Source organism: Centropristis striata, chromosome 2 (assembly GCF_030273125.1).
Source record: "Centropristis striata isolate RG_2023a ecotype Rhode Island chromosome 2, C.striata_1.0, whole genome shotgun sequence".
Lineage (NCBI taxonomy): Eukaryota > Metazoa > Chordata > Actinopteri > Perciformes > Serranidae > Centropristis > Centropristis striata.
The window spans coordinates 7,859,333-7,883,305 of NC_081518.1; the positions used below are offsets into that span (position 1 = coordinate 7,859,333).

At 38.7% G+C, this 23,973-nt stretch overlaps 1 protein-coding gene across 1 annotated transcript; it reads right to left on the reverse strand.

The window, feature by feature from the left end:
• Positions 1–450: 450 nt before the first annotated feature.
• cmtm4 (CKLF-like MARVEL transmembrane domain containing 4) lies at positions 451–23,421 on the reverse strand. Its single transcript, XM_059355528.1, has 4 exons — positions 21,895–23,421; positions 13,713–13,889; positions 5,717–5,815; positions 451–3,812 (listed from the first exon to the last, which is right to left on the reverse strand). The coding sequence occupies exons 1-4, from the start codon at positions 22,078–22,080 to the stop codon at positions 3,648–3,650; spliced, it is 627 nt and encodes a 208-aa protein (XP_059211511.1). The 5' UTR covers positions 22,081–23,421; the 3' UTR covers positions 451–3,647.
• Positions 23,422–23,973: the final 552 nt, after the last annotated feature.

Genomic DNA, 23,973 nt, shown 5'->3' on the forward strand with positions numbered 1-23,973 from the left:
TTTTTAAGAATTAAAATTAAAACTTCACCCATGAAGAAATTTTTTTTCTCTCAGTTTATCAGCAAAATTCCACATCACAAAATGTGGAGATGCCTGGTTTTCACTGGACAGCACAAAGCTCAACCACGCCCATTTAAACACACAATTACAAATACTTTTCTGATGAAGATGAACACATCACACTTTTATAAATGAGGTTCTTGCTGGACTATTGTTGGTGAAATATAACGTTTGTTTTTTGCTGTTTTGCCCTGTGCAAAAACTGTTTGAATAAAAAGTGAGCTATTTTCATTAATGTCCAAATCACTTTATTTAAATCGTCACTATAAACTGCTGTGAAGCCTCTTGTGAATGTTTTAAATACAAAAATACAGCTGAGTGCGGCTCCATGCTGTACAAGACAGACCTTGTTGTAATCAAAGCGCACAAAATTCAAAAAGGAAACAGAAAAGCATCTCACCTCTAATTTATCATCCCAACAGTCAGACTGATGGTGTTCACAAGCACTTTCTTCTCTTCCCCATAAATAGAAACAGTTCATAACATACTGTAGCATAAAGTTGTATACAGAGAGCTGCAGCTTGATAGATTTTGACAGTTTATATTATCAAATAGCATAATGCACTTGCATGATTTCGCTGTACAAATGTTTCTGTTTTTTTACATCATACTCAGAAACAAATCCATCAAAGTAAGAGAAAGAATAACAAATATGATTGTCTGTTCATAAAAGTACTCCAGTCACCAAACGAGGAGGAATAGCAGTGGTACACATATACATATAAGTTACTAAAAATAGCCTGATTAATCAGGCTTTCTGTATAGTGTGGAAACCTTTGAGGCTGTTTAAGAAGCCATACAGTTTTTTTTATGTTTCAGTCAGTCAGTCCTCTGAAGGAGAACAGTTCAGATGACGACCAGGAGATGGAGCCACAGAGTCGATTCAGACCCTGCACAAACTCACCCAAACCTAATATACACAAACAAGTCTCAAACAACAACAAAAAACACACGTGTGTAACTGTAGTGTAAAATCAATGCATTATTGGAATAATATAAGACACCAAAATGTAACTTGACATTTCTTCCTTCATCTTAAAAAACAAAATTCGACGTGATTTTTCAAGATTGAGTCTCTTGTTGTGACTGGCCGAACAGAAAAACATTAGGGGTGCAGCGATTACGCGAATTTTGCGGGATCGGCGATCGGCCGATTCTTTTACGTCAATCCAACCTTATCTAGAGATCTTATCTACCTCCATAAAGGTCTGAAAGTGCGTCTGCACGTACGCATACTTCTGCATGACTGTGTTGTATGTATGTTGTACTATAACAAAACCAAAACCTCAGGATACTTTATTTATGCTTGCAGTTCTTTTGTTAGTTTGTCCTGTTAATCGTTGCTATTTATTTTAAGTTCAATATTTTATTAACTACCTCAGACATTGTGATTTCCTTCCTGCTGTGTTATTGTTTTTCAATAAAATAAGATTCAAACATTGAAGGTGTATGCTGTGAGTTATAAAAAAAAATCGGTATCGGCCGGTCAGGCTTTTTAAAAAATCGGTGATCGGCCAGAAAATTGCAATCGGTGCACCCCTAAAAAACATTCAAGGAATGACAAATGTGTTTTGCACTCTGTATGTATGAGCGTTATAACAGCCGCAGTGTGGAATGATAGAGATTTTATAATACATCAAGTGTGTGATAACATATATAATACATATGCATTTTAATCTAACCAAATACAGTGAAAGCGAAAAGTACCATATTTCAATACCACTGTCACTTAACGCCTCATTTTTAAAAATTTAACTTAACGTTTAAGTAAATTTCAGTTCATGTCATGTCTAATAATTAGGAAGGCATTATAAATACAACTTTCAGTTCGAGGCACCCTGTGATTTCATGTCAATTTCTTTTTTTTTTGGAGTCAAAGATGGAAAAAGTGTGTCACAACCTGAGATACTGTCTAAAAGCTGAAGGCATTGATATCGATCTGACTTTAAAATTATGTATCATCAACATTTACGTTACCTGAAGCCTTGAATATGTGCAAAACTAACAAGATAACAATTCAACTTTAGCGCCTAATATATCCTACTCCTGCCTCACAGTGTTGACCTAACACAGACCTCGGAATTAAACTTTTAGAAATGCTAGTAATATTTTTTTTTTGGATAGTTTACACACAACTTTAGATGAAATTAGGGACGCAGAAAATGGATATTTTTTCTTCTGATACTGATAATTACCTGCTTCTCATGGACGATACAGAAAAGAGAACTTATAATTTCACATTTTTGTTATTTCAAAAGGTCATAACCTGTAGATTCTGCACACATGGTAAAAAAAAAAGCCTTATTGTGAGAAAAAGATGGATTATTTAATATTCCATAGTTCTGACTGAACCAAATTTAGTTAATATAACTATTGTTAACAAAATAAAAACAAAGAACAGACTCACTCTTCAAATTTGTATTCATCTTTTTCTCATAAAGCATATTATAATGCCAAAGAATTCAATTTTAAATACTTTGACATGTCTTTATATCAGTGTATTAAATAATCAATATCTGTTTATTTGTGGATCACAATCCAACTTTAAAGGTGAACACAGCTGTTCGGAGTCTAGATGCTGAGCTTGTTAAGCCAATAAAAGCAATTTGACATATTATCAGCCAATAATTCATCAGCTATAATTTGATCATTGTAATAATACGCATTAATAAAAAACATCCATATTGTGCGTCCCTAGTTGAAATGGATGGAATGAAGCATTTTTATTTTGTCTCATAAATGTCAAACTCGTGGGGTGTATTTGTTTTGCAAAGAAGTAAATCTTTGTCACTAGTTGTTAAAAAATGTTGACCTTTCGTTGTGCCGCCAGTCGACTGCAGTTAAAAATGACCCTGTACTGTTACTGTATAACTGGTGGCAGCAGAGATCTTAATGGCTGCTAAAGGTCACACATTAAAGGCATTTATAAAGCTAGTCAAGATGAAGGCGAAACAAACATGTCAGCATGTGTAACCTTTAGATTAAAATATCTAATGTCAATGCCACAGGCTGATGTCATGGTGCGTCTGTTGTGCTGCAGGTTACTGTCTGCTGCTGCTCCAGTGGTTTCCTGGATCTACGCTCACACATAGACTTCACAGACAGCGGCGTGAAGTAAGCAAACTGTACAAACCTTCTTTAACTCGACTTCATTCACAGTGAAACACAAAACTTTCTAAAAAAAAAAAAAAAAAAAGTCAACACCTGCGTCAGAGCAGGAGTTAGTGCACAGCTGGAGTGAAGTCAGCTGTTTATTTTGGGCTCTTCATGGAAATCATCCTTCATACTTACTCAGAAAGACAGGTGGATGAAAAGTTTTACAGAGGATACCTTCAGTTCTTCACTTTAAAGTCTGAGTGTGTGTCACTGAAGCCAGGATAAACAAAGCCACGGACTCATCTGTGGATATATAATTGAGATTTATTCCGAGCACAGCTGAGGTGTTCTGATGAGAAGTCAAAAGCGTGTGGAGAGCTTGAGATCACCCTTCCTCTCCAGACTTAAATGAAATACTGTTCTGAAAAGCCACCTCAGTCAGCTGCCGGTAGTGTGGATTTCCTTTAGTCCGTCTGATTGTCCGCCAGCACTCATGCGAGCTCGGGTCTTGCCTCCATTTCTCCACGAGATGCTGTGCGTGCTCGCATGTACTCGCTGGTCTGGGCCGCTCCCTGACAGCCATTGCCCCGGCGCCACCTCCGTACCGCCAGGAAGGTGTTTATACCGTACACACCTGTCACCAGGAAGCCAAAGATCTGCAATCAAGTGGAAACAGGAAGCAGAGAAACAATGTCTGAATTTGAATGGGAACCTTGCATGTGCAAACAGGTCACTGAAATGTGATTTAGACTTGATTTAAGCACAAAAATCAATATGTTTATACTGCCCTACAAAGCCTAACAGCATTAACTACATTTTTTATAACTAAAAAAATGATGAACCCCTGGAATGAACCCCTTGATGTCTGTTTTATCTTGTGACAAAGTTTTAGATTTCAATTTTGCTTTATTTAAAAAAATAATTATTTAAAAAAACAAAATCCAACTCAAAACCAAGCAGTAATTGCACTTACCACCATCTGCTTTGGATAAATATACTAAATTAAACATAAAAATAATATAAAGTATAAGTTTATTTGAAAAGGACGTTATTATATAGATAGTGATGAAGTAAAAAAAGTGAAATATAACATTTCTTTATAATATTAAGTCTAAAATACACAAATCTTTGAATAGAGTTGTGAAACACTTTTAAACACACTGATAGACTTTGTAGGGCCGTATAGTTCATGAATAGGCACATACACATAAATTATTTCCATCATGCTTGTTATAAGAATGCACACAAAAAAACAAAAACAAACAAACACATGCATTCAGTTTATTGAGAGAGCTTTCTGCACGCTAATCAGATAGCATGTGACTCAGATCAGATAGTAACTGGAGCTACCAGGCAGCAGCATCAGTCAGATAATTCAATGATCTGGTCAGAACAAAACACACGCAACAGTTCCTCAATCTCCTCTGCTGACACACGTATATAATAAAAGGTCAAGTACAAGTAAATAAAGCCTTTGCTGAGCTTTTAGCTGACAATAATAAAACATAGCAGTGTATTTCTGCCTGGATAGGAAACGTTCACGTGACTGATAAGCGCCTCTTTTTCTTAACCCTCTGGAGTCCATCTATTTATTGAAAATACACATGTTTTATTTACAGTAATGACTTTATTTATATATGATATGTAGACAAGCTGAGAAAGCCAGTTAAAGTGCAATCATAGGAGCTTTCACAGTGTGACATTTATTTTTCTAGACAATTTTTAAAATGTGAATTTTATTTCTAAAATGAAAACTATTACTATTTTTAATTTACATGCAAATAGACTGTTTTGTAGTTTTGTTATTATTATTTTTTCTGCTGTCTTTGTGTGTATAAATGGTTAAAAAAATGGTACATTTCCATAGACACCTGTGTCTTTTGTTTGTATTTTGGGTTCCTGGCAGCTTTATACTTTGTTAATTAAAATAAAATGAAAAATCTGACTGGTAGCCAAGTTTGTGTGGAGAAAAAGGAGCAATGCATGTGATGTTAGGACAGACTGAAAGATGCTAAACAGAGACAGAAATGAATACATAGGAAGTTGACAAATTTGAACAAAAATCTCCTGGATTTCAGAGGTTTAAGGAAGCTCAGATCTCTTGACATCTGTAGTAACATGCTGCAGATGTTTTATCAGTCTGTGGTGGTAATGTGTTGTTTTATACTGCAGTCTGGACAGACTGGTCTAAAGAGCTGGTTCTGTGGTTGGAGCCAGGTTGGACACACTGGAGGAGGTGGAGGAGAGATGACCTGTCAAGATGTTTGAGGCCATCTTGAAAGACCCGGATCAACCTCTACACAAAACCTTTATGGACCAAAAAAACAGCAGTGGACGGCTCCTCTCTCTCTGTTGCAGAACGGAGAGATACAAAAGATCCTTCTCTCCTGCAGCCATCAGGCTGTCTCATTCTAACAGAGATTCTACCAGACTAACTGAATTTCCCCTCGGGGATAAATAAAGTAATTTTTATTTGATTTGATTGACTGATTTAAAGACATCCGCCACGTTTTGTATCTGTATATCTTGGTAAAAGAGGATGGGTCTTCCGACTACTCACCACTGCTGCTATTTCAGCTCCAGTGTTGTGGTTGATGCAGGCCAACACAAGAGACGACAAGAAGAAGAAGAAGGTGCTGGCAGCCGTGTTGACCAGGTCCTACAGGAAGACACACAAACATACAAGATAATATCAGACTCCAGATGTGATCACTGCTGTTTTTTGGTACTTACCAAGTATTTCATGAGGGGGGCAGCTGATGCCAAAATTTATTTTGAAATGTTAGAATTCCGTTTTTTTCAACCCATTTTGTTGTCTGTCTTTCGGGATTAAGGAAAAACTACTGGTCTGATTTCCATGAAACTTGTTGGAAGGGTAAAGCATGGGTCAAAGATGAACTCATTAAACTTCTGTGGATCTTAAAAAAAAAACAGGGTGGATACACTATTTTTTTCCGCATTGCAAGATAGGACATTTGTGCTGCATTCATGTGGTCTTATAATAATCTGAAAAATGAGTTCCCCACTGGGAAAATTGACATGAATGTACTCTTAATGCAGAACATTGGAGATAGGACATGGGCTTGTCCTATATCTGAACTCTGAGGGCCCTTCTAGTTCATTATGTTTTTTTTTAGATATCTTGCTTTAAGGATTATAAACATATTTCTGTACAAGAAAAATGTTTTCATTAAAAAACATCCAGTCAAAAACAGCAAAATTAAGAAGTATCTGATGAAAACATTATACATTTCAGCAGACATTTGATGCCAATTTTCAATAGTTGTTGCTTATGGAACCATTTTGTCCGATACTGAAAAAATATTAACGCTCAATAGCCTTACATGAAGCATACACCATATATAAATATTGTACACACAATATCTGTTCATACTTTAGGCTTTAAATGACACTTCATTTAATGCGTCTTGAAACAGCAATGCTACAAATATACAGCAGCTGCCTCCTACCTAAATGTTAAATTTAAAATGATTATCTAACATGTTTCGTCATTGTTGGAGATGTTTGTTAGCCCAAAGCACATAATTGATAGTATCAAAGTAAAGTGATTTATTAGAAAACGAATGCTGCGCAAAAGTACAATGAATCTGCATTAATACTGATACCAATGCTACAACTATACAGTAGCTGCCTACTACCAACATGTTACATTTTAATCATTTTAAAACATGTTACCGCATAGTTGCAGATATTTGTTAGCCCAAAGCACATCATTCAAAGTATAAAGTAATCATGAAATTTATTAGAAAATAAATGCTGTGCAAAAGTACATTGTATCTGCATTAATACTGATACAAATACTACAAATTATTTATTTTTGTGTCCAGAAACATTTGAGGCCCTTTTGCATTTTAAACACATATCAATAACATGCTTGCCATGCACACAGGTCATCCTGGATGATGTTGAACCATGTTGAACAAACAAAGAGTTTGCTCACACTCTTCTAACCAGACGGGCTGCATACTGGTGCTTTACTGGTTTAAAACTGCAGGAGGGCCAGGAAGCAAACAGCACATAGTTAAAAGCCACCTAGAACCTCATATTACACACAAACACACATAACTCAGCTCACCCCCTACACCTTTTTACACACTAGACGGAGAATGAAAGAGATAACGTCCCTTTGATGTTCCACTCTGAGCAGAACAGAACAGGCGGTAAGGGAAGGGTTAATATTAAAGTGCTCAGCCTGACCAGGCCGCAGCCCTCGTGATCAGATGCGTGATTGTGATCATGGCAGACGTGGTCTCTCATATGACACAGAGCGCTCCTACAATGGTGCTGAACTACACACATACACACATACAGAAAAGTGCACACACAGTCGAAAAAGCAGACAACTTCGAGAAACTTTGCCACTGATCCTGCTGTTTAATCAGTAACTCATTTATATGGAAACATAACACCCGGTTCAGTGAGTGTACACCAGTGTTAATCCATTCAAACAAAATCATAACCCCACCCACCACACACACACACACACACACACACACACACTCAGATGCACACACTACAAACATTGCTCACAGCACTAACACTCACTCCCGTCTATCTTGCCCGACCGGTTAAACAGGAAATACTATTCACGTTCCAGTGTCCCGGTCTCATGTGCAGAGAAGCTTTTCTTCCCATTTTCTCTAAAGATGCAGTCAGTTCAGTCACTGCAGTTGACCCTCAGCCTCTCCGCTTCGCTCATTTCCCAAATTCCACATTTTAACCAGGCCGGCACTGTGTAAAACCCTAAATAACACAAGCACAGACTGGACCAAACCACTGGCTCTCTGGTTTATTATTGGCTCGTATCGTTGTTTTACAATCTTCTCTCTAACTGCTGAGTCTCAGAGCATTGATCCAAACTAGTATGCTTCTAAACACATGAATTAGTTCACATTTAAGTTTTCCCAAGCCATCCCCTATAGACTGAGCTACTGCAGCTATGAACTCTGGTCTGCTGCATGACAGGCGAAGATATGGTCCACTATAGTGACGTAAAGTAAAGGAGATGTGCACTATATTTGTAGCAAACAGTTAAATAATATCCTCAGTTAACCATGACTAACTATCTAACGTAGACTGTAAAAGTAGTGGATGTGGCGTCTCAAACTGAAAAGGGAAGCCAATACGAAATTGCCCTAAACCTGTATTCTTTTTAATGAGAAGAAGTCAGATTGTATAGAAGTCTATGAGGAAATTACCCTACTTTTCAGTTGATTTATTAGCTCAGTTAACATTTTCTGAGTTTATGATTTTAATAGAATGTTTAAAAAAACCCAGCTCAACAGCCATCTGTTTAAACTGGCATATTGTACCTAAAAATCTCATATTACATCCCCATTCTGTTTACTAAATTGTTCAATTATTATTTGTTTTTATAAGTTGTTGTCACTGTGCGGGGACCTTGAGTGATAAGAAAGGCGCCTATAAATAAAATGATATATAAATAATAATAATAATAATTATTATTATTATTATAATTATTATTATTAAGTCTTTAATTAGTGAATAGTAACTTCCAGAGCTCCACCCTCTCATCCAAATATGGTCATTTGTAGCTCCAAAAAACAAAATGGCAATGAACAAAATGCCCAACTCAAGAGCTCAAAACGCTTGCTCCGAACCAATGAGTGATGCCTATGCTCACTTCTTTTCTACTCCTTTTATACAGTCGATGCTAGGTTTATATTATCTAGCAGCACACCACAACTTTATCTGTGTGAACTATTTAAAGGGAAAATGTACCGCAGTTGATTATTTTGAAGCAAGAATGCATGCACAACACAACTAAAAATAAAACATGAAAAAAAAATAGATCAAAAGAAAATCTTTTCCATGTACGTGCCTCTGTGAACATGGATCTGCACCACTAATGTACCATAGTCTCGCTAGAAACCAGCATCAGGACTGTCAACAAAAATCAGCTAATTTTTTTAACATTTGTATAACATTTTGTATAAATAAATAAGTCCTTATTAAGGGTATATAAACACACGGCCCTGTTCATGTTACTGTGTGTGGTTCTATGTTGCTGTTGTGCTCCTAAGATAAAAGCTAGAAATACTCACTGGACTGCAGCTATGGAAACCCTAGAGGACGCGGCAGCACACTAATTATGAAGTCGCTGCTCCTGACAGTCGAAGCAAGTCCCTCAGAGCCAGAAAGCTTCATGCAAAAATAAAAACCTTCATCCAGCTTTTCCCATCTACGCCTGATTCTTTGTCAAAGACAAATAAAGATAGCGGGGAAGTATTTCATTTCTTTTGTCTTCTTGGGTGGCAAACTTCAGCTGTCAAAACCAAGAAAGCTTTTATTGGATTCCGCTTGTAGGTAAAGTAAATACAGCATGAGCAAAGTGGTCTCTGGTCTGAACTGATGATAGATTAATGACGATAGCTAATAATAACCACAAACCTCAGCTGTGTGTGTGGATTCCTCAGAGAGATGTTGATCATTACTGGCAGAATAGCGCAGAGAATGGATTATCATACACATGATTACATACTTACAACTTAAAGTTCTCTGGATGAATTATGGTGAAACACATCAGGAATCTTAATCCTTTGCTCGCTGTATTATCCAGCAATATTGTACAGTACATGAACATACAGTACTGTGCAAAAGTGTATGGTGGTCACAACAAATATTGATTTGCTTTAGATTTTTCTTCTGTTAACTCACTTTGCATTTTGTTAATTGATAAAAATAAACTATTAAAATTACTATTATTGAAAGCATTCTTATTTTACAGCATTTTTTCACACCAGCCTAAGACTTTTGCACAGAACTGTATGTACTTATTTAGGCATGTAAACAATTACAAATACAATATTTTAATATGGACAAATATTTCTCATTGAACAATAAAAAAACAAACCTATTAATCTGTTTAGAAATTACATTAAAAATAAGGGACTCATTAAAACTTCTCACCTTGGCTTCAGTTCATCAGATTCTGACTTCAGTGCGAACATGAATCATTTTCTATAATGCAAATTTAATAAAAGAAATAGGCTATAAAAAGAAGCTGCTGGGGTTCAAATATGAATCATGTTTTTTAAGCACATGGTATATTTTTTGGCAGCTTAACTTTATACAAGTATAAATTTTAACATAGAAAATTGTTCATGTCCATCAGATTGTGACTGTTAGTGCGAACATGAATTTCTTTCTTTAATGCTTACTTTCCCAAATGGAAAAAAAAAGGCTATAAAAAGAAGGTGTTGATAGTTTTAAATTCAATACTGGGTGGGATTCAGATATGAATAATGTTTTTAAAGCACATGGTTGAAATATTGTGGGGCTTTTTTAAATAAAAATATTTTGTTGGCAGCTAATCTTATACAAATGAAACATTTGTGGAAGTATAAAACAAATGAAGCAATCATGAAAACCCAGCCCTGGTTATTATTATCAGTACTATAATGAATAGTACTGTTATTATGTATTTTTCCCACTCTATTCTGTCTCTTCTTTATCAGTGAGTCACGCACTCATATAAACAGGTGTGCCCTAGAAAACACCCTTAACAACAACGGATTTGCATATTTATAATTACAATAATTTTGTTATCTCTTGTTTGTTTTGTTCCGTCTTATGTCCTCATACCTGTTTCTGTCTATTCGTACGTGTTGTTTATATCACTACATGTTTAGTGTTCTGCCCTTTGGACAAATGAAAACAATCCTTATCTCCAACATCTAACCGCTTCAGTCAATACAGATATTTTTGTGAAATAAACAGATACACACAGCAGCTAGTGTATGGGGCTGTAAAAGGTCCAGACATTGATTCACGTCCAATTCATTCATGCATAAACTGTGATGAGATACTGTCTGTCCCCAGAACAAAACAAGCAGAATATATTAGGCACACTGGCAGAGAATTCAAACCGTTGCTCTCCTTTAAACAACAGAGTAACACCACTAGTATCCCTCTCTCCCTCTCCCTCCCCTCCAGGCTATGAATGTTCTTCCCTGTGTGTGTCCTCGGCGTCGACCCATTTCTGTCCCACAACCTCTCAGCAGGGCCGACAGTCATTTGGCTGTGAGAATTAGCGGTCTGTGAGTGGTGTGGTGCCTGTATCTGTCCCGCTAACCGGTTGTGCAAAGCACGCTCATTCACGTGAACTAAACCCTGAAGTTCAACTTAAAAGTCACCAAAGTGGCTTTACAACAAGATCCCAGCCTGCATTCATTTCCGCGTTAAAGGGGCGGGAAAGGAGGGGTCAGGACCCGTGTTTCCCCCCTCGTGCTGCCAAAGTCATCACAGAGGGTGAATTGGAGGAGATGGGATCGCATAGCACATAATTGTACGATCAAAACCCTCCTTCTGAGACTCTTGACCGCATTATAAAACAACTCACTGCACAGAGGAAAGGCCACAGTTTCAGAGGTTGGAAACGGGAAGGCGGCAGAAGGGTTAACAGTTGGTTAACACTCTGAAATGCTTACTCATGGTGAAATTCCCAGGGGCCTAATGTGACTGGAGCAGCTTTGAACTTGATAGACATAAACAGCGTGGGGTAGAGCCTACAACTGTGGAGTGGAACTGAGCATCATGTGTTTGTTGGCAACAACAGTTTGTAGTCGAGGCACAGACTGCGAAAACAAACGGATGCTGTTTACTCATTGAAAATGAACAGCAGAGCGTGTTTGTGTTGAATTTTTTGTCCTCCAACTATATATTATGCTTTACAAAATATGAAAGACTCAATATCTTCGTGCATAACAGCACGTCTCCAGCAATAACAATGAGTCAAACCACAGCCCACCAGTCTAACTTCTATGAAGAACAACCTCCGCTGTGAATCTAATGGCAACCCACAGCCAAACTTGCTTCTCCACACGACTCTGCACACAAATAATACATGTTAATTACATATTTCTAGACTATTAATCAGCTGAGGGGAAAATTAATTAACTAGTCAGAGCTGACATGAGAAATGCAAGTGAGCCTCGGGAGAAAAGAAACAGAACGTCGAAGAAAAAGAACGAACAGTAGGATTTTAGATTATATGGACTGCCACTCTGAGACTGTAAAAAGCTTTCATTTGGTGTCGTTCTGCCAAAAGTAGAAGCCAAAGGCACTCCCTCTCTTCACGTATGAGGTGGAATACTGTACCAAGGATGCCATAAAGGAATCTGATAGCTATGGTTGGATTTGGACATCTGGCTTAACATCCACTGCGTTACTACGACATGTAGGCTACGCTGTGTGGCCTCTGGAAATACAGTTTTCCACTCCTCTCTGTAAAAGATACTTGGCTGCAGCTCAGAACACACCAACGTGTGTATGTAGGCAAATACTGAAAGGCAGACCAGTATCTGCTGGAGAACGCCCACCAGCTCATTTGCTTACAGCTGACAATGCATATCCTGGTGGTAATACTGAAACTGTGCGCTCTCCTAACCAGCTCCATACCACACTCACTGAAGTTTCACAGTTCCTGGTATCTGAGTTTGTGCTGAGCCTGATGATAAATACAAGGCTAAATACCTCCAGCAATCTATGAACGCCTGTGTAGGTGGATCAGATTTGATTTTATACACACAGCTAGGTTTAAAGTTTAATAATTCCATGAAATTCATGAGAATGTGGCTTGAAAAGTATCACAAGGGGGGCAATAAAAGAAAAAGTGACAAGTGTAAACAGGGTGACTACACTTTATGTCTATTACACTTTTCAAACAGTTCAAACTAAGAACAAAACATCAAGACTTTAGTGGAAGTAGACTTGAGAAGTTAGCAGCTACTCATGGGCTCAGTGGTGCTTTGAGCTAAATGCTAACCTCAGCATGTTAACATGCTTACAACGCTAACATGTTAATGTTTAGCAGGTGTGAGGTTAGCATGTTAGCTAACACTTGCATAATTAGCATGAAACACACTTTTTGCTGCTAGAGTCGCTAAAGTTAGTAAAAAGAGTACCAAAGAAATAAGCTTCAAAACCATAATTACCATTTGTAGAAATTTTTACTTTGCTATTGGGAAAGTTGTTATGTTGCTATATTTACATTAGAGTCAAGATGATAATCCTCCCGTCAAGCTGTCTGGCAAAATATGAAAAAATATCACAAGGAATCACTTGTCTGCTGCTGTAACCAACCAAATGCTGCTACACACCGTTTCCCAGACTGTCAATCTCTTCAAAGTTTGAGTGGAAACATGCCTCATGTGCCAAAATTTGAAAATGTCCAACTAAAATTAACCAAATCTGTGAGAGAAAATAATAAGTCTTAAAATAAGTTTCTCACAGGACACAAACCCAAGTCTCCTGGGTAAAATTCCTGTGCTTGACCCTTTCATCAAACAAGACCTCTTTCTTACACGCACTTTGTCACTCTTTATACCACCAAAACCACAACTCTCTTTCTGCCAAAAACCTTTCTAACTTCTCTCAACTGCTGCTAGAACATGCTGCCATTGTGTCTCAAACTTTTGTCACATCCCTTGTCAAGAAACCTTTTGCTTTAAGCTGAGACAAATGTATCATGCGTCTGTTCTTATGAGGCATTACTTCGGCCTGTAGTTACGTACCGTTAGGCTCCAGTTGACGTGGGGCACCTTGGTGTGCAGGTTGAGGCTGAAGATGAGAAGGAGGACTCCTGTCACCACGAAGGCACTGCAGCTGACAAACTCGAAGAAGTAGACCCCTCCACAGGGAGAACACATCATGATAGTCTCTATGCAGATGAATCCAATAAGTGAAAGGACCTGAAGTGAAGAAGAATAGAAGAAAAGCATGGTAAGTACACTGCATACTGTGTATTCAACCAGTTTTAAGGATTATATTCTTCAATGTGCAATACGAAGTCACAAAATAAATGCCTACTGGGTATCCTGCTTTTAACATATAAAAGTGTACTGTAGGTCAAGCCATTTCTGAAACTTTAGTGAGCGTCTGTTAGTGCTGAAATTCCGAGCTTTCCAGATGGTGATTGTCCTATGAATAGACCAGAGGCTATGAGCCCATCTCAAGAGTCCCACTCCTGGCAGCCTGTGAAGATGCCTCCCTCCAGCCAACATCCATCAGCAAACCACAGTATGGGAAGAATCTGCTATTTAGGTGTTCCTCTTGCCATCTAGACCCCGACAAAACCACACGCAGATTACCGATTGGCTCGGAGCGGTCCAAGAACCAGAGACATAACAGAACCAGGAGAACGCCGCTGTGACATATTACCGACCTGAAGCGGACAAATTCAAACCAGTTCAGACCAGATCTGCTTGGTCTACCAGAGCGGGGCAGGTTTGACATTTAGTATTAAATGTTGATGCAATATATTGTATGATGATGGGTTTAAGTTAAAGGGATGATTAGGGGTTAAACTGTAAGAGAAAAGGCCACAGTAATGTTTTGAGATTTTCCAAATGGCACAATCACTTAAGGTCATATTTACTAAGCTTTTTACCCTTTGTATCAGACTCATAATGTACTTGTGCCCGGCAGAGCATTTTCATTATCAACTAAGGCATGCCTCTGTGTTTATCTCTCCTCTCTACTCTTAAGATACAGTGGGACTGAGATACTGCATGGGATTTACAAATGTTCATGCAAACTGTAATGTCCAGTTTTGCATGAGCAGATGAAGTTTTACATAGGTGTGTCAAATGATGTGGTGCGAAGGTTTTCTTTCCCTTTTCTTTATCCTTCATTTGTAAAAGGTAAGCTTGAAGTTGCATGAAATCTCTGTTAGTGTAATTTCATGCAAAGTAAATCTAAAGTGTCAGGGCTGATTTAGAAACTGCTGCAAGAGACATAAGAACAACTAATGGTATGAAGTCACGGCCTGAGTGGGATAGATTGAGCTAAATATATTGTTGACACAAGCTTTCTCTCAAGACGAACAGAAAAATATGACAGATATTTGCTTCACCAACTTATTTACAACACTAAGAGTGCAGGAAACACTTTGACAACAGTGGAAGGCAGTATAAAGTTTCCAATAAACTGCAGGAGTCGTTTCTTCCATGAACAGATGACTGAAGTGCTGCTTCATTAGCTGCTTCTTCTCCAGCAGCAAGACACTGAATGTATCTTACTGCTCACAGGTTGCTTTGATACAAAGTTGTGAGGTAATGATCTGTTGTGTGAATTTAAATTTCCTAAAGTTCATAAAGTCATTAGCAGAGAAGCATGTGGATTGCATGGCGGGTGGCTCAGTGGTAAGTTTTGCTACAGCCTGTAAAGGGAATTTGGCTTTTTGTATTTTCACATATTAGTTCGGATAAATAAGAACCCCTGGCTGCAGAGAGAGCAGGTTTATATAATCCAAAGTTATTATTCCAGGCAACCTCGAGCTTGCATGAACATTACTCAAGCCTACGGCAACAGGGGCCTTAAGACCTACAAATCATCATTAAACCAGGGTGCCAACCTCTTTGAAATCCACTTCCTCTGTGTCATCTGGGCAACAAAGTGAAGGGAATTACGCAGACATGAGTTTAGGGATGTGGTCAGATTATCTTAAGAATTCTGGTGGGCAGTTAGAGAAGGAAGAACATCAGAGAGATGACCATGGCTGCTATATAGGAACAGAAAGAGCAATGGAAAAAGATATAAGCAAAATGAAGGAATAACACAGAAGAGGCTATTAAGGACTGAAAAGACTGAAACTGTTAACGGTATGGATAGAACACAGTATTCAATAAATCTCTGTACTTGTTCCACATGATATAACACTGTGTATTGTACTGTAAACACATAAAAGAGCATTTGATGCTTCCACCATAAGCCCCATCTGAAAAGAATATTTGAATCCTTACAAATGTTTTTGCCACCAGAACAAAGGACACTAAGAGATAGATGCAGCCAAACAAGCACAAACACACAGGCATACATGTCACTGAACGATACTGTATTCTCTCCATGCAAAGCTGTGTTCAGAGCTGCTATTCATATGGAGATAACATTAGAGCTTCCATCAACTGTTTGCATCAGTGTGTGTGCAAACAGGCCAAATAGGCTGCATGTATATTAGATGAAGAAGTGTAATGATTTACATGTTATGTACCGAATACAACCCTGATTCCAAAAAAAATCTGCTATATAAAAAGTAATGTGATACTTTGCTACTCCCTTGTGACCTATTTCCAGTTAAAAATGGTAGAAAGTCTATTTTTTGAGTATTTTATGGTCAAACTGATACACTGATTAAAAAAATACAATTCTGCACATGCAGGCTGGACATAAATCACCAAGTTCATCTTTGAAAAGTAAACAACTGACATATGGGAATGGTATATGGCTTGTTTTCTTTCTTAAGTTGAAGCTAATTGAGACTATTTGAGAAAAGTTATCTCTTGAATTAAGTGTTTGCAGGTTTAAAAACTGCTAAGCTTTTTCTGGAGATAAGCCCGTTTTTTTTTTACAACTTTCTTTTGCTGAAAAGTGTCTGGGAGGCAGTTGTATCTAAAACTTTGAAACTTGCTATTTCGAAGCTAACAGACTCACAAGTTTTCATGTAAAAAAAACTTCAAAGTTAAAGTCTTTTTAAAACCCAAACACTGGAACTGTTTGTAAAACCCAATATAGATTTTTCTTTTGAATCCACCACAGCTAGTTGCATCTCATTGCCTGACACTGCAGAACAAATGCATTTTAGAACAAACCCAACAGTCTCATTAGCAGAAGACCCCTCCTCCTCTCCCCTTGGCTCTCTGCTGCTCAATAGCCGACCCTGTTTATCCAGTTTAATGAGCAGAGTCTGCTGTTTCTGACATGCAAAGTGTTATTGTTAGATGACTGGTGAACTGTCAGTGGAATACTCTCCTGTCAGACTCTTTGTCCAATCTTTAAAATGCCTGGCTGAGACATCATCTCACAGGAAACACGTAAAGATCCACAGATAGAAATGCATGTAGCAGTGAAACAAAACCAAATCCACCATCATGGAGACAAAGGTTTGGTTTTGTGCAGCTGCTGAAGCCTCATTAGAGCATGTAGTTGGATAGCAATCTGTCTGTGACTGTAACACAACCAAAAAGGTTACACCCAAACAGGAGTGGAGGGCTGCATGGGCCGAGGGGTGATGTCATGTCTCTTGAAGAAAGCATATTGCTTCCCCCAAGTCCCTGTGTAGCAGGTGTCAGGCAGCCACAGGGGAGGAGGCGGGGGATCACAAAGCACCATCCTGGATAATCTTGTAAGTAATGATTTTACGTCAACCTTTACCACAACACAACCTGTTCATCGTGCGTGCATAAGTGCACGATCATGCACATCAATTCTCTTTTTCTTGTCTCTCGTACATGCACACAAATCCTTATCTTCAGGATTATGCACATTATTAGTTGCCTTTAAAGGCCTCTTAGCTCAGACCTCTTCTTATACACCATCTGTTCTGGGAAGAAAATTAATGGAGGAGAAAAGAGGCCTCGCTGCAGAGACCATGCAACATTATATGCTGCACTCAGAGTGCTATGGGACCTTATGCACAAAAAAAATTACCCAAAATGTTGAGCATGCTTCAGCAGCAGCCCACAGTCATGTATGTGACGGAAAATGTAGCCTGAATGCAGGTTAAATTTCACCCCAGAGGATAAGGTAAGTGTGTGTTGCTGTGTGCAGGCAATGGCATGCATGTCTCCCCACATGCATTCACAACGTTCTTGTTGTCTTTATGTCTCCCTCCAAGCACCGAATAAGTAATGTTTCAACCAGAAGAAAACGGAGCATATGGCGTCTCTCTCAGAGCAGGAAGTGCTCGCTGACATTTGGGAGCATCTGGTAACTTCATTACACAACATCCACAGAAAAAAACTATAATATTTAATTACCACTTGTTAGAATGGGGAAACGAGGGTTCATTTACCGCCATGAGTGAACTGTTATGTATCATGATGGCATTAGGCTTGCTGGGAAACAAAGCGGGTTTGATTGGTGTACTGTCAAGTCTGACAAGGTATCAAGTTCCTGTCAGTGTAAGAGAGGCATGAGCAGAATATCAGTTGGTCTTTGTTGACCCAGTCACAGCAGAGAGACAAAGACAAACCCGCTGTCGGGATGGACACACCTCACTCAGGTTACATCCTACTGGGGGTTGATTCTGGTCAGTATGGGGTCAGCTGCAGCCTGCGTATTCATTCATCCAAGGAATGACAAGTTGACTGGCTCTATAAAAGCCTGTGCAAATGCATTTTAGTGCTCCGGTGTGAAACAACTGCAAAGCTCTATTAGCACTTAGCACCTTGGTCTGCACATAAGAAAACAAAGAATTTCTCAGTAAACACGGGTCAGTGCAAATGACAGAAATGCTTTTTGCTTTGTGCTAACAAGGTCTGGATGTAAGGTTGTATAAAAAATATGTTTTCTGTATTCCTCCATGTGTGCAAAAAGGTCTTGGATCTCTAAAGAAGTTTGTGGTGCAATGCGGCATGTGCCAGTCCATTTTGCCTTGATGCTAATCATTACTCAAAATAACCTGCACAAAGATGATCCATTAAACACAAGACCACTGCCCTTTCAGCCAGAGAGCAACTTTCCATTAACACAGTGATATGAATAACAGGCGCGACTACTCCTTCTCAGTGTTTTCAGGTTAAGCAGAAACGAACCAACATTAGGTTCTTGCGCAGTAAATCACATTCAGTCAGCCTTACACTGTCATCGATCTGTTCTCAAACATCATCGCAAAGCCTCAACTGGCGCAGGGCTAAACGACTGGAGGAAAGAACAGTAAAAATGCGAGCCAGTCAAGCTATTAACATTTGGCAACACGCCTTGTAGGCCTCCTGTAAGATACTGCATGTAAACTTGGATGACTTTCAAAGATTATGTCCTTGTCGGTGACGGAGTTTCAACTAGCTTGAACTGGATAACCAGTATCAGGGCTGCACGAAACCTTCAAGTACACAGAAAGTGTAAACAGAAGATTAGTAATAGGAAAAAAAAAAGATAATGCTTATACACTTGTATTTACCTAAGCTGTACCATAGTGGTTAGATTTTACTGCATATACCTGAAAAATGTTAAGGAAAGTTTAGGCACAGAGAGATGGCTGTGCACTTGTTTTGATTATGATTGTTTTATGAAGTTTACCTGCACCTCATCAATATATGCATGGCATTTCTATCTCTCTGTGCTACATTGTGCTTTTTTTGCAGCATTTAGACTGTCAGTGTCTTTAAATTATTGTGCGCATGTTCTATTTATTACTTTTCTGCACATTATTGAACCTAGATGCTCTTTTGGTGCTGGCTGGAATGCATGCAAGTATGATAAACTGACATCAAATGTCTCATCCGATTGTAATCTTGTTAGTACCTTTCATTTGAAATCATAATGTTACCAAATTAAGACTGTATTTTATTAAGGATGAGCCTTTATATGGCTGCTTGTGTTTTGAAACAAACGCTAACGTTTCAGCTTACTTTCTTTAATGAAATGGGTTTGTGAAAAAAATGATATCCAAAATGATAAATTAACCATCATGATGGGCCTGTATCCCTATGGTGTTCCAATAGAGGAATACTTAATATTCAGAGTGCCTCTTGCAGCTAAATGAACGTTTATGAAATACAGGAATTGAAATTCTCTTTTGGCTGCCATTGAGCAGCCAAATCAAAGACAATATTCTATCATTTGCTGAGAAACACAAAAAGACTGAATATGAATCTTCTGCTGCCTTCTCCAAACCTCTCCCACGCTCCTGACAGATGGCTTCCTATCCTAACTTCCCACATACACAGAGGTAAACATCACAGGTGTGTGCAACAGCACAGGCTGACTGTGCTCCTCTGTGGGACACTCAGACACCCACAAGTTGAAAAGTTTTCAAACTTTCTAGTGTGAAACAAAGGTTTTAAAGCAAAAGAAGCAAGGAGCTTTGCAGTGTTATCTTCCAACAGTTTGGACTTCTCGTTTGCTTGTGCTATCCACAAACATTGTTAGAGGTAATTGCTTGCTTCCTCAGCTCCATGGTTTTTCCTGTTGTGGACATACTGCATCATGTGCATGAGTGTGCAGGCCTGTGTCTGAGATTTTTGGCACCAGAAGAAGAGAAAGGGCTCTGGCTCGATAGATATTTCCTCCTCTAGTGAAATGTCAGAGCTTTAGGAGCCCTTGCTTTGCTTTATTCGTGCCTCTGTCTCAGTTCATCTGGTTCAGGGGTATTGATTTAAAATAAGAGTGAAAATGTGTTTTTTTGTCAACCTGACAAAGAAGTGCTGATAATAATGAATAGGAGCAATTGAGAGCCCAATCAAATACACAGGTATTACTGTGTGCTTTGTTGAATAGACCCACAGTTGCTAAACAGTTTGAGGGCAAAATAGCAGAAAGCATTCAAACATTGAAAAGGCTATTTTCTACCTGCAAGCCTCACAGAAGGCCATAAAGAAGTACAAGCTTATCAAAAGAGATAGAAAATATTACAAAACACACTAAGGTCAGAGATATACTTGCTGTTAACTACGTGTTCACGTGTGCATGATAGCTACCACATGTGTCCTGCGTCTGTTTGGAGTGTTGGTTGTTCACATCGCCACAGATTAACGCTACACTTCCATAAGATGTAACACACATGAACAGTAGGGATAGCGTAGAAGCAGTATTCACCATATTCATGAGGTTCTTGATTTAATGGCCTACACATCATCTACAATGGGGCTACCGTTATCTCAGAATTAACAATACTACAGAAGCATTTTAAAAGCTTCTATCTAGTATCTTTGAATAAAGTGACCTCTTGGAGTGTTGCCATGTTTGTTGTTTACATCCTGTGAATCAGATATTTCTATTAGCTCTGACTTCTCTAGTTGCCCTCTTCTGAAAACATCCAGTAATATGAGTTGTTCACGGGCAAGTATGTGAACAATTCGGTTTACAGAAGCGCTGATGGTTTTTATACATGAAACATGGTTCAACAGCAAAAATATCTCCATCCTAATGATCTCTGAAACAAACTGTTGGGCTGTAAGGGAATATAGATATACGTGAGTATCATGATATTAGGCTATGTTTTGTGAAAATGTATGGAGTCTCAAAAACACTTTCTTTTATAATTAATAGTTTACATGCAAGGATTTAAAAACAAAAAGTAGTGCTATGTATTGGATGTTACAGGTACTGTAGTAAATGCCACAGTTCTGATTACATAAGAAAGTAAAGTGTCTTTTTTTAAACTCAGGTTTTATGCATATGGCAGTGTGGTCTTTATACTATAAAAGTTTCAAAAATGTTTGATTTTAAAAACCTGCAATATATCACAATATATTGAGTTGTAACCCTTGTAACATCATAAGTAACATATTGCCAGATGATTTCCAATACACATTTGGGGATAGCACCAAAATGTCCCACTGGAATACTGTACTTTGTTGGACTGAATATGCATCCTTCAAAATAAGAGTCTACTCAAAATACACCTTCACATGTTGTGTATGGTTTGCAAAGCATTACTAATTTGAAATTTGGAGCCTCATCCCTCTACCTTCACGTGTAATGGGGTGGCCAAACTATTTGCATGAAACCGGACTGACCACTATTAGGGATGCGGTGATGCAGGCTAAACCAGGACCTGTAACACGTAACATGTTGGGGTTATCCATTCTGGGATTAAAGTAAAAAGTGAGGCATTAAAAACAGAGTTATGTTGTCCATATGTTAGTGGCTGCTCTGATGTTATCCACCAATGGTGCGTCATAGTTTGTTGTACTCACTTTTATGAGGCTGCACATCTCTAAACATTACAGTTATATAAGGTCAGGCTCAACTTACCACTTCAACCACCTTTAAAATCCCAAAGTAGGACTTGAGGTACTCCATGTCGCACCTTATCCCCCCCAAAACGTTCCGTGAGTGGACGGGCTCGGTGGTGGGTTGATACGGACTGCTGGCCCCGGAGATCATGGAAGTGTTGGAGGCCTCGCCGTCAAAGCCCTCTGCCTCCTCGGTGGTCCTCATGATGATTGTCGGGAGAAGCTGGACTCTCGACTGGCAATGTTACGAAGCGCCTGGATCCACCTCACGGGCGCAGGTTATGTCTTAGAAAGCACACTTTGTTCCATGCAGGCTGGAAGTGGATGGAGAAAACAAACCGGACTGTCCACTTTTCACAGCCACCCCACGGGGACACAGCCGCGGAGGGTGCTCTTTAACATTACGCGCAGGAAAAGCAGGCTGGGATCCGTTTAATGTAACCCTGCGCTGTTTCCTCCCGGTTACAATGTTGCGTCTCTCTAAAATAGCCGCACTTCTAACTATGTTAGGCGGGTCACTTGTTCGAATCCCAGTGTCACTTCACCATGGACGATTCTGGTTAGTTCAGCAGCACCGAAAAAAATGCCTACCGGGCTGTGTGACTCGTCTCTGCGGCTGAAAAACATCCACCCATTATGGCCCAGAAGAACCGAGAGAGAACCTTATTGTTTCCTATTGTAAACTTGGGCTACAGCAGCCTACAGTGAGGCTGCCTGTACGCCGCTTTACTCCTCGCTATGGATGCGAGGCGAGCTTGTCTCCGCCCCTCTGAAAACTGCACATTCTTGTGTAGGCTCTGCGCCCGTTTTAAGTATTCCCAAACAGCCTGCAAAACGAATCCAGCCGGAACCACGCCGACAGGACCGAGCTCTGCTGCATTTTTTTCTGGCTGCTTCTTTCTCATCGTCTGTTTCTTTCAGCCAGGCCTGATGAAATTATTTCTGCATTCTCCAGAGGATTACAGTTTGGTTGCAGCATTGGAGTTTAAGCCATCTGGGGTAGCCTTTTACTATAATGATCCTAAAGGGGTTTTTGCTGCAGCCTATTAACTTTTAAAGCCTGTTGTCACTGTAAAACTAGGCTATAATAATAAACCCAAACATAAGAAACAAATAAATATACTGCTTTACTACAACTCCAAGCTGTTAATATAGATGTGATAGCAAATATCCTGGATTTTATCAGAATTCAAGGACAGGCCAAATTGTCTTTAAATAAAAAGAGACTGTGCTTCTCTGTACCTTAGCGCCCTCCTATGGTAGCTAGTGGTATTAATATGTTGCCTAGGTGATTGCAGATGGTTTGATGCTGCAAAAGTCTATCTGATACGTGAATATTGCATCAAAACGGCTATTATCCTTTCATGAGGCGCTGCAGTTCTCTGGTTATGAGTGGATTTGCATTATTTTTAGTTCAGGAGAGTTCAGTTCTTAAAGTGGCCTTGCTCGGCATCTACAAAGAATAAAGACTCAAATGTAGGACATGAATGTGCAGATTCTCCCTTACAATGTCTCAGCTAATAAAATATACAGTGATTAAAACTGGTGTCACTTTAGCAAAGAGACTTTGGAGTAGAAGGATGAATAGAGGCAGTTAACAAGAATGACCTAAAAACTTCAAAGACTTGAGCTGAATACATTCAGATTTGAGAAATCATTTAGTTTGGACTTAAATCATAAAAAGTGTGGATGATGTGATTCTGGTGAAATAATTTGAACTGTAGTATTTTCAACTTTCATAATATTTAATTGGAACAGCAGAGGGGGGCCTCTTCTGTCTATCTGTTACAACAATAAAACTATCTATTTGAAATCTTTAAAATATTGGTGACAAAATGGTCTTTCAGTGTTTGGCTGTATTTGTTTCATTGCAATGGCAAACTATCTGTCATTTTTTTAAATGTACATTTCTATTTTTGATTGGGCAATCAGCATTATATTTGTCATTACTTACAGGGCAAGTAACCTATACACCTTTCCTAAGGCAATTTCAAGCACTTTTCAAACATTTTCCAGCATTTTAAAGCTGTGGTTAAATACATTTCTATACAGTTCATACTATATATGCAGTAAACTGATTATTTTACTTTTATGATTT